The sequence below is a fragment of the Rhincodon typus genome, chromosome 28, assembly GCF_021869965.1.
Source record: "Rhincodon typus isolate 14 chromosome 28, sRhiTyp1.1, whole genome shotgun sequence".
NCBI classification, from domain to species: Eukaryota; Metazoa; Chordata; class Chondrichthyes; order Orectolobiformes; family Rhincodontidae; genus Rhincodon; species Rhincodon typus.
In genome coordinates this window covers 38,032,224-38,050,873 of record NC_063359.1, presented here as the reverse complement: position 1 = coordinate 38,050,873, position 18,650 = coordinate 38,032,224, and the positions used below count along the sequence as shown (strand labels likewise).

Genomic DNA, 18,650 nt, shown 5'->3' with positions numbered 1-18,650 from the left:
CCATGCATCTGCTGCCTTGCCCTTCCAGATGGAAATGGTCTTGGGTTTAGAAGGAAAAACTTAGCAGGTCTGGCAGCATTTGAGAAGAGGAACCAGAGTCAACATTTCAGGCCCAGTGACCCTTCTTGTGAGTTTCTCCAAGTATTTCTGTTTAGGTTTCAGATTTCCGACATACATAGTTGTTTTTTGTGGGTTTGGAAGGTGTTGACTAAGGATCTTTGGTGACTTTCTTCAGTGCATCTTGTAGATAGTACACGCTGCTGCTACTGAGCGTCGGTGGTAGATGGACTAAGTGCTTGTGGATGTGGTGCCAATCAAATAGGTTGCTTTCCTTTGTTCATTTATAGGATGAGGACATCGCTGGCCAAGCAGCATTTATTGCCCATCCCTAATTGTTAAACGTCAAACACATTGCTACGGGTTTGGAGTCACATGTAGGCCAGACCAGGTAAGGACAGCAGTTTCCTTCCCTAAAGGGCATTAGTGAACCAGGTGGGTTTTTCCCCAACAATTGACAATGGGATTCATGGTCATCATTAGATTCTTAATTCCAGATATTTATTGAATTCAAATTCCACCATCTGCCAAGGCACGATTCGAACGCGAGTCCCCAGAACATTATCTGGGTCTCTTGGTTAACATTCCAGTTATAATACCACTAGGCCCTTGCCTCCTTTGTCCTGGATAGTGTCAAGCTTGGGTGTTATTGAAGTTGTACTCATCCAGGCAAGTGAGGAATATTCTATCACACTCCTGACTTGAGCCTTATAGCTGATGGATAGGCTCAGTAGGCGAGTTACTCGCTGCAGGATTCCTAGCCTCTGACTCGCTCGTGTAGCTTCAGTATTTATAACAGGAAGTCCAGTTGAATTTCTTGTCCATGGTAACCCCCAGTTATTGATAATGTCAGTTTCAGTGATGGTAACACCATGGAGTGTCAAGGGGTGGTGGTCAGATTTTCTCATACTGGAGATAGTCATTGCCTGGCATTGGTGTGGCATGAATGTTACTTGCCACTTGTCAGCCCAAGCCTGGATATTGTCCAGATCTTGTTGCATTTGAACATGGGCTGCTTCAGTATCTGAGGCATCATGAATGGTGCTGAACATTGTTCACTGATGATTGCACATCCTTACTTCTGACCTTATGATGGAGGGAAAGTCAATAATAAAGCAGTTGAAGATGGTTGGACCTAGGACACTACCCTGATGACTGACCTCCAACAATCACAACCATCTTCTGTGCCCAGGTATGACTCAAACCAGCAAAGAGTTTGCCCCTGGATTCCAATTTTGCTCGGACTCCTTGATGCCACATGCAGTTGAATGCAGTCTTGACATCAATGGCCATCACTCTCACCTCACCTCTGGAGTTGTGAGTTTGTCCACGTTTGAACAAAAGCCATTATGAGGGCAGGAGTCAAGTGGCCCTGGCCAAACCCGAACTAGGTGCTAGTCAGCAGGTCACTGTTGAATAGGTGCTGTTTGATAGCACTGATGTTGACACCTTCCACCACATTGCTGACAACTGAGAGTAGACCAATGGAGCAAGAATTGGCTGGGGGCTAGATTTGTCCTGCTTTTTGTATCAGGACATAGCTAGGCAATTTCCCATTCCAAATGGTTGCCCACTTGCCATGGCAACACGGATGCCAGTGTTAGCTGGGGTGCAGCAAGTTCTGTATATTAATGGAATGTGGTCAGGACTCTTAGCCTTTGCAGCATCCAGTGCCTCCAACTGTTTCTTGATTTCACGTTGAATAAATCAAGTTGGCTGAAGATTGACAGCTGCGATGCCGGGGATCACTGGAGGCAATCAAGGTGGATCATTCACTTAGCAGTTCTGGCTGAAGACTACTGTGAATACCTATGCCTTAGCTTCTGCACTGCAGTGTTGGGCTTTTCCATCATTGAGGATGGGAACATTTGTGGAGCCTTCTCCTCCAGTGAGTAGTTTAATCATCCACCACAATTCATGACTACATATGACAGAATTGCAGTGCTTAGATCTGATCCATCAGTTGTGAGATCATTTACTCTGTCCATCATTTGCTGCTTATGCTGTCTGGCATGCAAATTGTCCTGTGTGGTAGCTTCACCAGGTTGACACCTCACTTTTAGGTACTATCCCCCCAGACCTCCCCCTTATGGAGGACGAACGGTCAGTCCTCAGTAAAGGGCTTACTTTTGTCCCCCTCCACCCACACATCAACGAATACCGGTCACATTTGGACATAGAGCAGTTTTTCCGCCGCCTCCGCCTCCACGCTTACTTCTTCAACCGTGAACCTAACCCTCCCTCTACTGACCCCTTCTCCCGCCTCCAACACACCCCCTCCTCTTGGGCACCACCCCAAGGCCTCCTACCCTCCCTCGACCTCTTCATCTCCAACTGCCGTCGAGACATCAATCGCCTCAACCTCTCCACCCCTCTCACCCACTCCAACCTCTCTCCCGCAGAACGTGCAGCCCTCTGCTCCAATCCCAACCTCACCACAAAACCCGCGGACAAGGGAGGCGCAGTTGTAGTATGGCGCACTGACCTCTACATCGCCGAGGCCAGAAGCCAACTCTCCGACACCTCCTCCTACCGCCCCCTTGATCATGACCCCACCCCCGAGCACCAAACCATCATCTCCCAAACCATCCACAACTCATCACCTCAGGTGATCTCCCACCCACAGCCTCCTACCTCATCGTTCCCCAACCCCGCACGGCCCGTTTCTATCTCCTTCCCAAAATCCACAAACCTGAATGCCCTGGTCGACCCATTGTCTCCGTCTGCTCCTGCCCCACCGAACTTATCTCCAACTATCTGGACTCTATTTTCTCCCCCTTGGTCCAGGAACTCCCTGCCTATGTCCGTGACACCACCCACACCCTCCACCTCCTCCAGAACTTCCAATTCCCCGGTCCCCAACACCTCATCTTTACCATGGATGTCCAGTCCCTATACTCCTGCATTCCCCATACAGATGGCCTAAAGGCCCTCCGCTTCTTCCTGTCCCGCAGGCCCGACCAGTCCCCCTCCACTGACACCCTCATCCGCTTAACTGAACTCGTCCTCACCCTCAACAACTTCTCTTTCAATTCCTCCCACTTCCTACTGACAAAGGGGGTGGCCATGGGTACCCGCATGGACCCAAGCTATGCCTGCTTCTTTGTAGGTTACGTGGAACAATCCCTCTTCCGTACCTACACTGGCCCTAAACCCCACCTCTTCCTCTGCTACATTGATGACTGTATTGGCGCCGCCTCGTGCTCCCACGAGGAGCTCGAACAGTTCATCCACTTCACCAACACCTTCCACCCCAACCTTAAGTTCACCTGGACCATCTTTAATACCTGTCTCTCCTTCCTGGACCTCTCTGTCTCCATCTCTGGCAACCACCTAGAAACCGATATTCATTTCAAGCCCACCGACTCCCACAGCTACCTAGAATACAGCTCCTCCTACCCACCTTCCTGCAAAAATGCCATCCCCTATTCCCAATTCCTTCGCCTCTGCCACATCTGCTCCCAGGATGAGGCATTCCACTCTCGTACATCTCAGATGTCCTCGTTTTTCAAGGACCGCAACTTCCCCCCTCAGTGGTCGAGGACGCCCTCGACCGCGTCTCCCGCAACTCATCCCTCACACCCCCTCCCCGCAATAACAACCAAAACAGAATCCCCCTCGTCCTTGCGTACCACCCCACCAACCTCCGGATCCAACGCATCATCCTCCGACACTTCCGCCATCTGCAATCTGACCCCACCACCAAAGACATTTTTCCCTCCCCACCCTTATCTGCTTTCCAGAGGGACAACTCTCTCCATGACTCCCTTGTCTGCTCCACACTCCCCTCCAGCCCCACCTCACCTGGCACTTTTCCCTGCAACCGCAGGAAGTGCTACACCTGCCCCTACACCTCCCCCCTCACCCCCAATCCAGGCCCCAAGAAGACTTTCCACATCAAGCAGATGTTCACCTGCACATCTGCTAATGTGGTATACTGCATCCGCTGTACCCGTTGTGGCCTCCTCTACATCGGGAAACCAAGCGGAGGCTCGGGGACCGCTTTGCAGAACACCTACGCTCGGTTCGCACTAAACAACTGGACCTCCCAGTCGCAAACCATTTCAACTCCCTCTCCTATTCCGCGGACGACATGTCCATCCTGGGCCTCCTGCAGTGCCACAACAATGCCACCTGAAGGTTGCAGGAACAGCAACTCATATTCCGCTTGGGAACCCTGCAGCCCAATGGTATCAATGTGGATTTCACAAGCTTCAAAATCTCCCCTCCCCCTACCGCATCCCAAAACCAGCCCAGCTCATCCCTGCCTCCCTAACCTGTCCTTCCTCCCACCTATCCCCTCCTCCCACCTCAAGCCCCACCCCCATCTCCTACCAACTAACCTCATCCCGCCCCCTTCACCTGTCCGTCCTCCCTGGACTGACCTATCCCCTTCCTAACTCCCCACCTACACTCACCTTTACTGGCTCCATCCCCGCCTCTTCGACCTGTTTGTTTCCTCTCCACCTATCCTCTCCTCTATCCATCTTCTATCCGCCTCCCCCTCTCTCCCTATTTATTTCAGAACCCCCTTCCCCTCCCCCATTTCTGATGAAGGGTCTAGGCCCGAAACGTCAGCCTTTCTGCTCCTATGATGCTGCTTGGCCTGCTGTGTTCATCCAGCCCCTCACCTTGTTGTTTCTCATTTTTAGGTATGCCTGGTGCTGCTCCTGCCATGCCTTCTTACACCCTCTGTTGAATTGGGGCTGGTCCCCTGGCTTGATGGTAACGGTCGAGTCGGGGATATTTTAGGCCACGAGGGTGCAAATTGTGCTGGAGTACAATTCTACTGCTGCTGATGGCCTACAGCACCTTATGAATGCCCAGTCTTGATTTGCTAGAGTTATTCAAAGTCGATTTCATTTAGCACAGTGATAGTGCCACACAACACAACGGAGGATATTCTCAAAGTGAAGGCAGGACTTCATATCCATAAGGACTGTGTGATGGTCATTCTTACCAATATTATTAAGGACAGATGCATCTGCAGCCAGTAGATTAGCCAGGATACTCCAACAAACCACTGACTAGTGCCTTATAGATAGTGGACACACTTTGAGGAGTCAGGGGGTGAGTTAGCCTGCAAGACTGCTAGCTTCTTTACTGTCAGCACTTACTGCTTTGCTGAGTATTTTTGGATAGCAGGCTTAGCACGTGACTAATTTGGACCAGGTTGCAGCACTGAGATTCCCAAATCCACCATTGAGGACCAGATGGAGGGTAATGTAGGAATGGTCTTCATAAGGTGCACACCAGCCCCACTTGGACAGGACTCACTATTCCTGCTGTGTCATTAGGTTAATACCCTGTAACTTCCTGCTTAAGCAGCACTGTGACACCCCTTACACTACAGGAGTGACAACAGGTCAAGATTCAGACCATCGCCATAACCTCAAGAGCAGGGATAGGCAACAAAACTCTCACCTTGCCAGTGATGCTAGAGACTACCTACAATTCCCAAGTGAGTCCAGCAGGCAGAATCATCTTCTGGCTTTGGGGGAATGTTGTAAACAAGCTGGTGTTGAACCAGAACGTGTGCAACAAGAGAAACCCTGAGATGCATCCCAGAATTTAAATCCTTTCTGCAACTGTACAAAACATGCAAAATCTTGATCAAGACCAAGATTCGCAATAACACCAAAACTGTTTAGTGAGAAATCTAGCATTTCCACATATCGAGAAATTAATTTTGATGGAAAAATACGGATGTTTACAACAGTGTTTCACACTTGGAGAGACAGGACTGAAACAGTCACTTGGAAAAACAAGGGCGAAATAGACTTCAAAAACAAAAGATTTTCCTCTACTGCACTGTAAGGTGCTGATCCACAAATTCCCTACAAACACTTAAAGGCTAGTTAATAAATGGAGACTCATGCAACAGAGAGATGGCATGAGCTTAAATAGAAGATTGGCTTAAGTACAAGTTAGAAAACAGTACATGGTTGTTTTTCAGACCAGAAGAAAGTAGATGGTGATGTTCCCGAAGGTCACTGCCAGGACCACCCTTTTATTGGTAGATATAAATGACTTAGATATTGAAATAAAGTTTCAAAACTTACAACGGCACCAAAGCTTGGAGGGATGGCCCTACCTCTGAACTTGAAGACCTGGGTTTAAGTCTCACCTGTAATAACAATTCTAAACAGGTTGATTAAATTATTTTTGAAGGTGTGGCAGACTGGGGTTGAAACCAATCAACTGCAACAGTACTGGTCTTCACTGCAAGTGGAAATATCAAATGCTTAACCTATCAAGCCCTTTCACAATCTTCAAGGTGTCAAATGAATCACCCCTCAGCCTTCTCTTTGTTGGAGAAAAAGAACTCCAGCCTGCTTAGGCTTTCCTGATAGGTGTGACACCCCATATCTGTGGATACTTGCACCCTTTCCGGTGCTTCTATTCTCTGGTAACCTGGAGATGAAAACTGAGTACTGTATCCTAAATGTACGCTAACTAAATTTGACATTGCAAATTAAAATTTATGTAGTGTAGTGTGCATTTTCCTGTAATTACAGGCCCCATCCATGTCACTTAGCAAACCATCCCGAGAACTTCACAACAAACAATCACATTCATGTGGAACAATAGACTCTGGCTACAATTAACTAATGTTTCTAATTATAAATTTCCACAACAATGTGATCCTACACAGCCCACCTGTAGCATGCTATAAATGAAGTAAATAAGATAGCCTCAACCACAACAGGTAGTAACACTTTCCACCATTACAGTAAGCACTTTGCTGCAATTCTCAACATCCAATTTCCAGAGAGAAAATGTATTTAGGATAGCAAATAAACAAATATTTTAAAATCTCACGCAGGGATTGGTGTCTCTCTTAAACCAAGGAGTTCCCTAAATTCAATTCCCCAGACTGACCTGGGTTAACTTTTCAACCAGGTTGGTAAATGGATGCTGCATTTGGCATGTATGGGTGAGATTGGCAGGAAAATTAATTAAGCCTGGGCTCCACCTCAGATTGCTATCTGATTGGAAATGGCCTTCTTGGTGCTGGGAATATGGTTTCATTATGATGCCCCCCCAAGTCCCTCCCCAACCCATATCATAACAGAAATGATCTTCTCTGCTATAAGATCATTGCTGATTTATTGTGGCCTTAACTCCACTTTCCTACCTATTGCTTATACCCTTAGATTCTTGACTAATGAGAGTCAATCTAGGATCATAGGAACAGGAGTAGGCCATTCAGCCCCTCAAGCCTGTTCTACCATTCAATGTGATCATAGCTGCTCTGTGGCTTAACTCCATATACCTGCCTTTGGTTCCAATCTTCTAATAATCTTTGAGTAATGGAAAATCTCAGAATTTACAACTGATCCAGCATTCAATGCCAACTATAGAAGAGTTCCAAATCTTTCCCACTCTGTGTAGAAGTGCTTCCTAACATCTCTTCTGAACAGTTGGGCCCTAATTCTTAGACAATGCCCCCTAGTTCTAGAACTCCCAACCTATGGAAATAGTTTATCCCTGTCTTGTCCTGTTAATACTTGGAAGACTTGCTCTGCCTTAAAAATATTTAATGACCCATGTACACCTCTGAGAAAAAGTTCCGTAGACTCTCAGACATCAAAATAATTCTCATTCCCATCTTAAATGGGAGACACCTTATTCTGAAACCTGTCTCCTAGTTCCAGATGCTCCTTCAAGGGCAAACAGCTTTTTGTATTCACCATTTTTCAAGCCTCATGTCTCAATTCTTCCAAACTCTGGATATAGACTCAATATTTCAACAGAAGACTCACCCTCTTATCGCAGGAATCAGCCAAGTGAATCTTAACTGCCTCCTTGACAGAACAACTTGCTCACCCTCTCAATAAAAGTTGGGAAATCACATGGACACTCGCTCCATCAAAGCGCCTCCTAGCAGAGAATCCTTAGTTCAGAATTAAATGCGTAAAATTTAAAAACAAAAATAACATTTTGCACCATAGGAGCCTTTTCACCAAAAGCCACTCACATCTACTAACAAGATCCTAACAAGTGGTGTGAGCATTCAGATACGGACCGAAAAGAAATCAAAATTTCCTGTAATCCTATTTGTTCCATTTTGATCAAATCGACCAATACCTTAAGGTGAGGAAAAGAGCTGGTGACAAAATTAAACCACAGTTACCAAACAGAACATTTTCCAGTTAAATCTGGTTTCATTGACTCTTGTCAGAGAGATTCACACTTGGAAAGTTCTCATTCTAACTCAGAACACCCTCTTCCCTCACTTTGAACTGATTTTATCGCTTGTTGTTAATAGGCTTTTTAACCATAAATCTCTTTACAAGCCATTTCATGTGATATCCTACTTTATATTTTTGGAACAGTAGGGCTCCTCCCATACGCGGCTAAACATAAATCTTTATACTTTAAATCATGGGATACGATATATATGTCAACCCATTTTTCCAGCCCCAAGGAGCACGTACTCCGTACAAGTTGACCCCCTTACCCAATTTTCAGCCATGACTTGCTATACCCTACATTAGTCAGCCACAGCTTTTCACCCCACAAAATGCATATTTTACTTACCACTACTTTAAAACCAGGTGCGTGGGATTAAGCAACTGTTATGAGCCATGTTGCAATGACAGCTGGGAGTTTACAACAATCCTGGTCTTTACTTCAGTTGACGGCATTCCAAAACGGCAACCAAACATACTGGCAATTCACTTTTAAGGCTTGTCCCCATGTTTTGGAGGGCTTTTTTCCGTGGTTTCTCATACTCAACTTATATTCCAACATCTACGGTAATATTAGTGACCCTTTGTGGTTGTGTGCACCAGGTCAATTTTATGAAACAAAATGTGTTCCACAATAAAAATATACACAAATCTATTCCCAACATGGCTCTCCCAAAATTCAAGTTGATTGTAAAACCTTGCTACATGATACAGAGGATCCAGATATACTCCAACACACAAAGCAATTTCCATTTTGCAGTAACGCACGGATGTTTTGTAGAACACAGCAGACACTCTCACAATTCAGGACAAAGCTGCCTCTTTAATTTGGAGCCCATCTTCCACCTTAAACATTTACTCTCTCTACCACTGGTGCAGTGAGCCTGGACTAACCACATTCAATTTGCCAAGTCTGCTCTGACAACACCTTTCAAAACTGTAACCTTTACCACCTAGAAGGACAAGGGCAGCAGGAACATGGGAGCTCTAGCACCTGCAAGTGCTCCAAGGAACGCACCATCCTGAAGTGAAGATCTATTGCCCCTGCTGGGTTAATACTCTGAAACTGTCTAACTAACAGCACAGTGAGTGCCTTCTGCACATGTTTGCTGCACTTCCTCAAGGCCAGTTGGTGACTAGTGATTAATGCTGGCTTTGCCAACTGTACTCACTTCCCTAGAGTGACTTTTTTTTTCCAAAAAAATGCTCATTATTGTATTAAATAAAAATCCAGGGAAACAAGATGCTGGATTTAAACATAAGCTCAAGTGATCCTCTTTGACCCCTCTCAGATTCTTTATAACCAGAGTATTTACAATGCTGTGATAATAGAACCCTCCTAATACCACACAAAACAATTATAACTTTGTCAGCCAGCACGCACTTTGTACAAGAGCAACTGAAGGTACTCTGTTTCACCCTGAGGTTTAGAGTGCAATTTGTAGCTTGCCATTTAATGCAGCAGTTACTGAATGAATATACTGGTACATTCCATTCATTCAGCACCTATAATGTGTAATAACTGCCACAGTATTCTCGCAAGTGCGTTCCTAAAGATGGGAGAAGTTGCTGCGTTTCCGTTGTACTGCAGACTAAACCTCAGTGAAGCGTCAGCAACTTAGTTTCGCAGTATGTTTTAAAAGATAACACATCATTATAACATTTGAAAAATAGTCTTTGGAATTGGTGAATGCAGTTTTTTGCGCTTAGCTCTTTCCCCAGTGCTTTCTCAAGCTCCACAATATTTCAGGCAGCTCAACTGTGCTTGATAAGAGGAGCTATTTCTGGCAGCATCTTCAGTGTACAAAAATTAAACAATTCAGCTTCTCCTATAAGTAGGAATAATTCACGAATCCTAATTTTATCCAAATATTACACAAATAAAACTAATTTTTTTTGCGTATACACGTGTTTCTGTCCGACTAAGTATGATGCTCAAATTGAACAGTGGAATTACAGGCAGACTGACACAAGAGGGCACTGTTCCAAATCTGGCATCAGCTGAATCCCGTAGCTGACTGGAATAAAGCATTGATGGAACACAAGAGACAGTCAATAAACGACAGTAAGGTGGCATCTCAAAGCAGAAAAGTTTGTTAATCCGCTGTCTGTATGTAAATCCTCTGCTTAATCCGTTTTCTGACCTGGACGAGCTGACATTGGGATGATCTGTTGTCTCTCTCTGAATCCTGTCTAATCTGTTTTCTTTGCAGGTTTCCTGCTTTTCCACATAACAACAGCAATAAATGTTCCTGGGAGAAGAGGAGCACAGGACAGGGTCAGCAAAAATCCACTTTTATTGTGCAGAATTTACATCACAGAAACAGGCCCATTCAGCCCAACTTCAGCACAGGATTCCTCCCACCCTCACCCATCAACAACACGGCCTTCTCCTTGTTCCTCTCCATCCCCCTCGCCCTGTTTATCCAGCTTCCCATTAAATACATTAATTGTAACTGCTCGTTGTGATTCCACATTCTTACCTCTCACTGGGTAAAGTTTGCCCTGGATTCCTTACTGGAAATATCAGTGACCACCTTTTTTTTAAAACTTCATTCACGGGATGAGGGCATCGCTGGCTAGGGCAGCATTTATTGCCTGTCCCTAATTGCCCAGAGGGCAGTTAAGAGTCAACCACATTGCTGTGGGTTTGGAGTCACATGTAGGGCAGACCAGGTAAGGATGGCAGTTTCCTTCCCTAAAGGATATAATAACCTTTTAATTATGGGTGCTAGTCTAGTCTCCTTCACAAATAGAAATAATCAAATTCTACAATCCCTACAGTATGGAAGCAGGCCATTCAGCCCATTGAGTCCACACCAACCGTCTGAACAGCGTCCCACCCAGACCCACCCCATCCTGTATCTCTACACGTCCCATGCCTGATCCTCTCAGCCTGCATATCCCTAGTCACTACAGGTAATCTAGCATGGGCGATCCACCTAACCTGCACATCTTTAGATTGTGTGAGGAAACTGTAGCACTCGGCGGAAACCCACGCAGACTCCACACAGACAGTCGCCTGAAGCTGGAATCAAACCTGGGTTTCTGGTGCTGTGAGGCAGCAGTGCTAACCACTGAGCATCGTGCCACCCCATATCTCCACACTCACCCCATCAAACCTTCACAATTTTAAAGAGCTTTATATCATACTTTCAGGCTTTTCTTTTCTACAGTTAAAGACAAAATCAAGCCTGTTTCTGAAAAATTCTAATCTCTCATTTCCCTCACAGCTAGAGGCTATATTTTATGTCCTTTGACATCTTTCAGTTTCCTGCTGGTTACAAATATCACCTTCTCCTACTGCCAAGTGACTCAGACACTACTTTCACTGGCTATGAACAGACATTGAAAGAACTTTAATTTATCCTGTATCTTTCACACCCTCAGGATGTCCCATAGCATGACAGTCTCAATGAAATATTTTTCAAGCATAGTCATTGTAGTTAAGGCAGGAAATACAGCATTTAGACACAGTAACATCCAACAAACTGCAACATGATACACAAACAGGTCATCTGGTTCTTGCAATATTCATTAAGGCATAAATATTGACCAGGAGACAAGAGTCAACTTCCCAGCTTATATTTGATTAGTGCAATGAGATCTTTTACATTCAGCACATAATCAGTTTCTTTTGGCAGCAATGATCACAAGTTTTAAAAGAAACTGAATCTGAAAACACACAAAGTAGAGTCCCAGAGCATCACAAGACACTGGAGCAGGAGTAGAAGTAGGCCACTCAGCCCATCTAGTCTGATTTGCCATTTTATGGGATATGGCTGATCTGATAATCCTGAAATCCACTTTCCTGCCTTTGCCCCACCACCCTTGATTCACTTACTGAATAAAAATCAGTCTATCTTAGGCTTGAATATACTTCATGACCTAACCGCTATACTGAAGAATTCCACAGACTCACTACTCACTTAGAGAAGACTTCCTCCATATCTATCTTAAAAACAGTGACACCACCCCCTCCATTCTGAGATTCCACCCTCTGCTCCTAGACTCTTTCACAAGGGGAAAACAACCTCTCAGCATCTACCCTGTCAAGACCTTAATAATCTTATATGTTTCAATAAGGTCACCCCTCAGTCTAAAATTCCAATGGGTACAAGTCCAACCTGCTCAACTTCTCCTCATAACAAAATCCCTCCATGCCCGAGATCAGCCTAGTGAACTTTCTGTGGAATGCCTTAAGTGCCAGTATATTTTTTCTTAAATAAGGGGATCAAAACTGTTCACCATACTCCACCTGTGATCTATCTAGTGCCTTGTATAGTTCTAGCACAATTCCGTAATTTTTTACTCAATTCCCTTTGAGATAAAAGTTGACAGTTCATTTGCCTTCCCTATTACCTGCTGAACCTGGATGTTAGCTTTTTGTGATTAAAGCACAGGGATTCAAAGCCTTCTGCCATTGCTCTTCATTTATATAATATTGAGGCTTTCTACTCTTCCTTCCAAAGTGCATTACCTCACACTTTCCCACATGACATTCTATCTGCCAAGTTTTTGCCCACTCAATACATCCATATCCATCTTCAGACTCTGTGCATCATCCTCACTACTTACCTTCACATCTACCTTTCTGTCACCTGCAAGCTCCTCTATACTGCATACACTTCCCTCAAAGTAATTAATAGATATTGTTAATAATTGTGGCCCCAGCAGTGAACTCTTTTTCACTTCAATAGTTACTGGTTGCCATCTGAAAATGCCCCCTTTATCCCACTGCTCTGTCTTTTAATAGTTAACCAATCCTTTACCTATGGGCTCTCATTAAGTTGCCTTATGTGCAATACCTTATCAAAAGGTTTCTTAAAATCTCAATATCTTAGGTCGACTGGTTCCTCAATATTTATTCTGCTTGTTAGCTCCTTGAAGAATTCTAATAAAATTGTCAGGCGTGATTTCTCCTTTAAGAAGCCAATGCAGCAAATAGTCCTGGTAAACCAGAGGGCTAGCGAGTTTTAAAAGCCAATGAAATATAACCAAAATAAAAACAGAGAAAATAAATGAAGGGTAAACAAGTCAGCAGTATTAAAATCGACATCAAGAGCTTCTTTACACGTATAAAAAGGGAGAGAGAGGCCAAAATGAAGATAGGCCCCTTAGAGAATGAGTCTGGGGAAATAATAACGATGAATCAGGAAATGGCAAAGGAATTGAATAAATTATCTGCATCAGTCTTGGTGGTAAGGATGCTAACTGCCTTCCAAAAATACAAAGTAATCAAGGGACAAAAGGGGCAGAGGGGCATTGAGAAAACATACAGGGAAATTAGTGCATTAAAGGCTAGTAAATCTGCTGAATGCAAAAGGTTGCATCCTAGGATATTGAAGGAATTAGATGCAGAGATAATGGATGAACCGGTAGTAACATTCCAGGAACCCTTAGGCTAATAAGAAATCCCAGAGGATTGGAAAATTGTAATGTATCATCCTTGTTCAAAAAGGAGAAAGACAACAACAGAACAACAATAGGCCATTAAGCTTGATATCTGTCACTGGGGCAAATATTAGAGATTATTATGAGGGATAGCAATTGCACAGCATTTAAAATTTGTAATGTAATCAAGTACATTATATTATGTATTTAAACATTCTGCAAGTACACTGTACTTGATTATACTCTGGAGGAGTGGGACTTGAACACAGGCCTTCTGGTTCAGAGGTAGGGACACTACCATCAAATAAGGCTGCGGCAGTAAACCTGTAGCAGAGGAGGAAACTAAAGAGGTCAGCGCAGAAAGCACAGTCTTTTGTTGAAACAAAGAGTGAAGTCAGGCACTCACTTACCAACTAATAAAACCAGGAGAAGACCAGCAACTGCAGGCAAGATCACAGCATACTCACGCGGCAGGAAATAACTGTGAAGAACATGGCTACTTTCCACAAATGGCTGCAACATAAGAATTGTTTTGATCATTGTGTCTTTCTTTAAAACAAAAAGGTGGATAAATCCAGAGTCAAAAGCATTTTTACTCCGGGGGAGGCTGCAAGGTAACTTAAATATTCTCTGATTGGAGCGATTGAAGCCATGAATTATAATAGGAATGTTCAATGGTGATTATTGTACATATAAATAGCCAGATTACTACCACACAGACCGAAAAGGAGATAAAAATGGAATTTCACAGCAAAGTGATTGTTGGAGACAGTGTGTGGCAGTCATTTTCGCTCCAAGTTGGGCATTTGCAGCCTCTCCAAGATTCTGTGCACGTAGATCAGCGTCGGCACACTGATTGCAGCACCGACTTCTGATTCCAGAGGTCACTGCCACACACGGACGTTCACACAGATGGAAAGAAAACTAGCTGGCTGTAATCCCTCAGAACAAGGACGACACTTGCTCACTGCAAAAAAGTGCACTTACAGTCATTTTGCACAGAGAGGTTGCTGCACCACAGCTACTAAACATTTTAGGCTAACCAGGAAGCTAAAGCCGTCAATGTGTGGAACCACGGGAGATGGGTGAGATTCTAAATGAGTATTTCTCATCAGCATTTACTGTGGAGAAGGATATGGAAGCTACAGACCGTGGGGAAATACAGTATTATTTTGAAACGTATCCATATTATAGAAGAGGTGGTGTTAAATGTCTTAAAATGCATAAAAATGGATGAATGGCGGGACCTGATCAGGTGTATCCCAGAACTTTGTGCGAAGCTAGGGAAGAGATTGCTGGGCCCCTTGCTGAGAATGTTTTATCATTGATAGCCACAAGTGAGGTGCTGGAAGACTGGAGGTTGGCTAATGTGGTGCCATTACTTAAGAAAGGTGCTAAGGAAAAGCCAGGGAACTTTAGACTGCTGAGCCTGACGTCAGTGGTGGTTAAGTTGTTGGAGGGGATTCTGAGGGACTGGATTTACATGTATTTGGAAAGGCAAGGTCTGATTAGGAATAGACAACATTGCTTTGTGCATGGGAAATCATGTCTTACTAACTTGATTGAGTCTTTTGAAGAGACAAAGAAGACTGATGAAGGCAAGAGCAGTAGAAGTTGTCTTTGTCGAACATCTTATTGAAGTCCGTAAAGTTCCGAATGGTAGACTGGTTAGCAAGGTTAGGTCACAATGAATCCAGGGTGAGCTAGCCAACAGGATACAAAATTGGCTTGAAGGTAGGAAACAGAAGGTGAGAGTGGAGGGTTGGTTTTTGGACTGGAGGCCTGTGGCCAATGGTGTACGCAAGGATCGGTGCTGGGTCCACTACTTCTTTCCACTTACATAAGTATTTGGATGTAAATATAGGATGTATGGTTAGTACGTTTGCAAATGGCACCAAAATTGGTGATATTGTGGACAGCAAACAAGATTATCTCAGAATACGATGGGGCCTTGGTCAGATTGGCCAATGGACCAACGAATGGGAGATGGAGTTTAATTTAGACAAATGCAAGGAGTTGCATTTTGGGAAGGCAAATCAGGACAGGACTTATAATGATAGGGCCCTGGGGAGTGCTGCCGAACAAAGAGACCTATGGGTGCAGGTGGATAGTTCCTTGAAAGTGGAGTCGCAGGTAGACAGGGTGGTGAAGAATGTGTTTGGCATGTTTGCCTTCATTGGTCAGTGCATAGAGTACAGGAGTTGGGATGTCATGGTCAGGTGTACAGGACATTGGTTAGGCTGCTATTGGAATACTGCATTTAATTGTGGTCGCCCTGCTATAGGAAAGATGTTGTTAAACTTGAAAGTGTTCAGAAAAGATCTACAAGGATGTTGCCAGGATTGGAGGAGTTGAGCTATAGGGAGAGGCTGAATAAGCTGGAGCTTTATTTCTTCTGGAGTAGTGTCACAGGCTGAGGTTTATAAAATCATGAGGGGCATGGATGGGGTGAATAGCCAACTTCTTTTTCCTTGGCTAGGGGAGTCCATTGCTAAAAGACATAGGCTTAAGGTGAGTGGGAAAATATTTAAAAGGTACCTGGGGTGGGGGGTGGGAGGCGGAGGTGGGGCAAGTTTTTTGTGCAGAGGGTGGTGCGTGTATGGGATGAGCTGCCAGAGGAAGTGGTGGAAGCTGGTACAATTATAACATCTAAAAAGACATCTGGATGGGTACATGAATTGGAAGGGTTTAGAGGGATATGGGCCAAATGTTGGCAAATGAGACTAGATCATTGAATCCCTAGTGTGGAAGCAGGCCATTCAGCCCATCGAGTGCACACCAACCCTCCAAACAGCTTCCCACCTAGACCATGCCCCTACCCTATCCCGGTAACACTGCATTTCCAATGGCTAGTTGACCTAATCTACATATCCCTGACACTATGGGAAATTTAGCATGGCCATTCTACTTAACCTGCACACCTTTGTAGTGTGGGAAGAAACCCATGCAGATATGGGAAGAATGTGTGAACTCCCCACAGACTATTGCCCGAGGGTGGAATCGATCCTGGGTCCCTGACGCTGTGAGGTAGCAGTGCCAACCACTGAGCCACCGCACTGCCCCAGTTTAGGATATCAGGTTGGCATGGACGAGTTGGGCAAAAAGGTCCGTTTCCATGCTGCATAACTCTATGAATCCTGCTCTTACCATCAGTGATAGGTGCATCAGAAGGATTTACAGATCAATAATCAATCTGATGGGCTTTGCCCTGAGGCGTGCCTTGAACATGTACCTACTGGCCTAGAAATAAAGACACTACCCACTGTGTTATAAAACATCTTATTTGGAGGTCTCTATATGATGGAAGTTAATATAGTAACGTGCTTCATCATTTTTTCAGGCAGTATCTTTTGGATCATAACAACTTACCTCACATACTCATCAAACCGCCAGCTTTCCTATTGATGTAAATCTGCAACTTCTAGAACTGACTGCCTTGCCAATAGCTTAATATTCAGACATTACTTTAACAGAAACTGTTTAATATTAGATTATATAGATTACGTTGAAACTAAATACCTTCCATTCAGAGATTGATAGACTTCTGGACATAGTGAATCGAAGGACATGGGGAGCAGGTGGGAAAGTGGGGTCAAAGTCCAGGATTAATCACAATCACTAAATTGAGGGGTCACAAAATAGGAAACTTAAACAATTCTGGAAATTAATCCAAACGCTCAGTATCTTCTAGATTCATGGAATTATTTAAACTATCTAAATCTATCCGATGTCAAATAATTTTAAAATCAGCACTCACCAAAACAATGACCCAGATTGTGTAGTATGTGAAAACGACTAAGCTGAACCCCACCAGGCCCATTCCAACCACTTGGTCTGCTCCTGTTGCCTGAGAGAGGAAAAGAGGAGGGGTTAAGGGAGAAACATTGAAAAGCATGCTCTTTCATAAATGGCCAGTAAAGTTCATACCAAATAACTGCCAAGTATTCTAACAGGCAAGAATCTAACCACCTCCCCTTGATGCTTATAGTCGAATTCCTCACAGTCAACATCCTGGGTTTACCACTGGTCAGAAACCTACCTGGACCTGTGCTGATTAATTCACCACCTAACTCCACAAAGCCTGCCCCACTATTCATAAGACAAGTCAAAAGCATGAGGGAACTCTCCACTTAGCTGGAAGGGTGCAGCTCCAGCAACATCCAAAAACGTCAACACCATCCCAAGATAAAACAGACCACCTGACTGACATACAAACCACCGCCTTCAACATTCACTTCCTCCACCTCCAATGCACAGGGTAATGGTACCATCAACAAGATGCATTGTAGCAACTCACCAAGTCTCCTTCAACAGAACCTTCCTAATACACAATATCTACCTCTAGAAAGACAAGGGCAGCAGACACACAGAGACACCACTACCTGCAAATTCCCCTCTGAAAGATACACCATCCTGACTTGGAAATGTGTCATTGCTCCTTCAGGCAGAGATTGTCAAGACCTGGAAAGGGTATTCGCTTGTGAGAAACTTTGAAAAAGGAAACATAGGAGCAGAAATAGGTTATTCAGCCCCTCAAGTAGCTCGATCATTCCAGATCATGGCTGATCATCTACAAAAACATCACTTTCCTAAGCTATCCCCATATCCCTTAATGTCATTACTAACTATAAATTTATTGATCTCTGTACTTGCGTTATGACTGAGCTCCCACAGCCCTCTGGGGTACAGAATTATATAGATTCACCTCCTCAGATAAACAAATTCCTCATCATCTCAATCTTAAACAGCGTGCTTTCCCTCTCACCCTAAAATCAATCTAGTTCACAGGAATATTGTGCAGAAGAATGGTTAAACGCTTAGTATAACAAGCAACTTGGAAAGCTAATACAATGCTTTGCTGTTTATTGTGAGGGGGAATCAAATACCAAAGAAAGGAGATAACAAGGTGTAGAGTTGGATGAACACAGCAGGCCAAGCAGCATCAGGAGCAGGAAAGCTGACATTTCAGGTCTGGACCCTTCTTTAGAAACATCAGCTTTCCTG

At 44.3% G+C, this 18,650-nt stretch overlaps 1 protein-coding gene across 2 annotated transcripts in view; it reads right to left on the bottom strand.

The window, feature by feature from the left end:
- Nucleotides 1-8,842: 8,842 nt before the first annotated feature.
- The window catches only part of dpm2 (dolichyl-phosphate mannosyltransferase subunit 2, regulatory), a 25,362-nt gene continuing 15,554 nt past the window's right edge, over nt 8,843-18,650 (bottom strand). The window contains exons 1-4 of one of the 2 annotated variants that reach the window (XM_048613621.1): nt 18,029-18,073; nt 17,404-17,493; nt 14,057-14,159; nt 8,843-10,504 (exon numbers count right to left, since the gene is read on the bottom strand). In XM_048613621.1, coding sequence (XP_048469578.1) covers nt 10,446-10,504; nt 14,057-14,159; nt 17,404-17,493; nt 18,029-18,058 — 282 coding nt within the window. In that variant the 5' untranslated portion in view covers nt 18,059-18,073 and the 3' untranslated portion in view covers nt 8,843-10,445. Of the gene's footprint in view, nt 10,505-14,056; nt 14,160-17,403; nt 17,494-18,028; nt 18,074-18,650 lie in introns of those variants that run through there. The other variant, XM_048613622.1, reaches the window with a different exon arrangement.